This window comes from Aplysia californica, unplaced genomic scaffold, assembly GCF_000002075.1.
Source record: "Aplysia californica isolate F4 #8 unplaced genomic scaffold, AplCal3.0 scaffold01325, whole genome shotgun sequence".
In the NCBI taxonomy this organism is placed as follows: Eukaryota; Metazoa; Mollusca; class Gastropoda; order Aplysiida; family Aplysiidae; genus Aplysia; species Aplysia californica.
Window position 1 is genome coordinate 116,428 of NW_004798595.1, and position 1,712 is coordinate 118,139.

Here is a 1,712-nt window from a genome sequence, read left to right on the forward strand (position 1 = left end):
CACCAACAAAACAACCAAAAACAACAAAAACAAAAAAGAGCCCAACCCAACCAACCCCACCCCCTCCCAAAATAAAAACCAAACAAAACCAAACAACAACATTAAAATAAAGCAAGAAAAACCTATCAAACGCTCGGGATTTAAAGGCTAAATGCCCCTTATACATGCACTTTCGCAACTATTCCGTGCAACGACATAATGTACGCAAGGGTGGGTGTCGAACTCCTACCTCTGAGGAAGGCCTCCATGGGGTCTATCTCCACCACCTCTTTCTTGACCTCGTCCAGAACCCCACCATGTAGCACCTTCAGATCTCGCTCCTCCTCCAGTTTGTCTTGGAGTGTCTTGAATTTAGCGAAAACTTTCGTATTCTGAGTGAGTAAAGAAAGCTTTTCTTAAAACTATGCCACGAAATTGAGATTGTTTCAGAACGCTTTCATATAGTCTGTATGCTGAGGTAATAATGATACATGTAATACGGTTAACTGTTAAGCACATAAGAGTTTGCAGCTGCGTGGGAATTTACCTTATACGAGACCTACAGCAAAACGCCTAACCATAACACCACAGACTGAGAAGGCAGTGTTTTGCATTTATTCTTTATGCCTGATGTAAAAACTATACACTCCATCGTTGTCCGCTCTAGAATTTTATGTTAAGTTATAAAAGTAAAGTTAACCAAATTTTACCATATCTGCCTCCATGTTTAATTGGTTATCTTTGAAAGAAAGCAGGTATGAAGGCGTAAAAACAATTCATTTTTAGACGAAATGGAAAACTATAAGTATAATATTTGAATGAGTGGAGCCACATATCTTGTGCCACTATCAATATCATGTTGTGTTTACCCCAAGGTTCAGTAGCTTGACACCCGATGCCTCGTTTCTGTCAATGCTCGTAAGCATGGCAAGCGCTCCTTCTGCCTTGAGAGTGTTGTAAGAGACCTGTGGATCATCATCATCATCATCATCATCATCATCATCATCATCATCATCATCATCATCATCATCATCATCATCATCATCATCATCATCATCATCTTCTCTGTCGTCATTATCCTCAGCAAAGAAAAAAAAATTAACAAGGACAATAATTATATGATATTCTTTATAAGTTTGATTTATGATATTAAAATAACTTACCGATTTGATGTGGTGTTCAACAAGAGCACGATCTAAACAACTTACGACAGCAAGAGCTTCATTCTAGCGATAAGAGCGGCGCCCAAGGAAAAACGTTCGGAAGAAACGAACTTCAAAAAAGCGAACTCATTCAAAGAAAGTTAGACTCACACCCAGATAATGAAAGGCACCTCTATAGTTCTAGATCTCAAGTATATAATTTTGGAGGCGCTGACGTTTTTGTCACTTTTTAGAAGAAATCATATACTCTTCAGGCCCCAAAATTTCCACGAAAATAACACAATCAATGACGATATTATAGCGGCATTAAAATGAACCCATGCAAAACTATCTAGACTCAAGTCCATGTATTGCGAGACATCATTAACCCCTTCATGGCAAGACCTGCTCTGTAACCTTAGCAATTTGTTGTATACAGGGTTAGACATGGCAGTGAAACGGTTAGTAATGTTCAGAGGAGAGCGAGAAAAGAAAAACATTTGGAAGGAAAAAGCAAGAGTCATAACAAGTGAACCCATACAAAGCCAGCTAGGCTCTCGTCTATGTATAGAAAGATATCGTTGATGGCGC

The 1,712-nt window shown here is 38.9% G+C and overlaps 1 protein-coding gene across 1 annotated transcript in view; it reads right to left on the bottom strand.

The window, feature by feature from the left end:
- LOC101850693 (troponin C, skeletal muscle) overlaps positions 1–938 on the bottom strand; it is a 13,559-nt gene extending 12,621 nt beyond the window's left edge. The window contains exons 1-2 of the mRNA XM_013090531.1: positions 849–938; positions 230–371 (exon numbers count right to left, since the gene is read on the bottom strand). Coding sequence (XP_012945985.1) covers positions 230–371; positions 849–905 — 199 coding nt within the window. The 5' untranslated portion in view covers positions 906–938. The remainder of the gene's footprint in view (positions 1–229; positions 372–848) is intronic.
- Between the last annotated feature and the right edge of the window lie 774 nt (positions 939–1,712).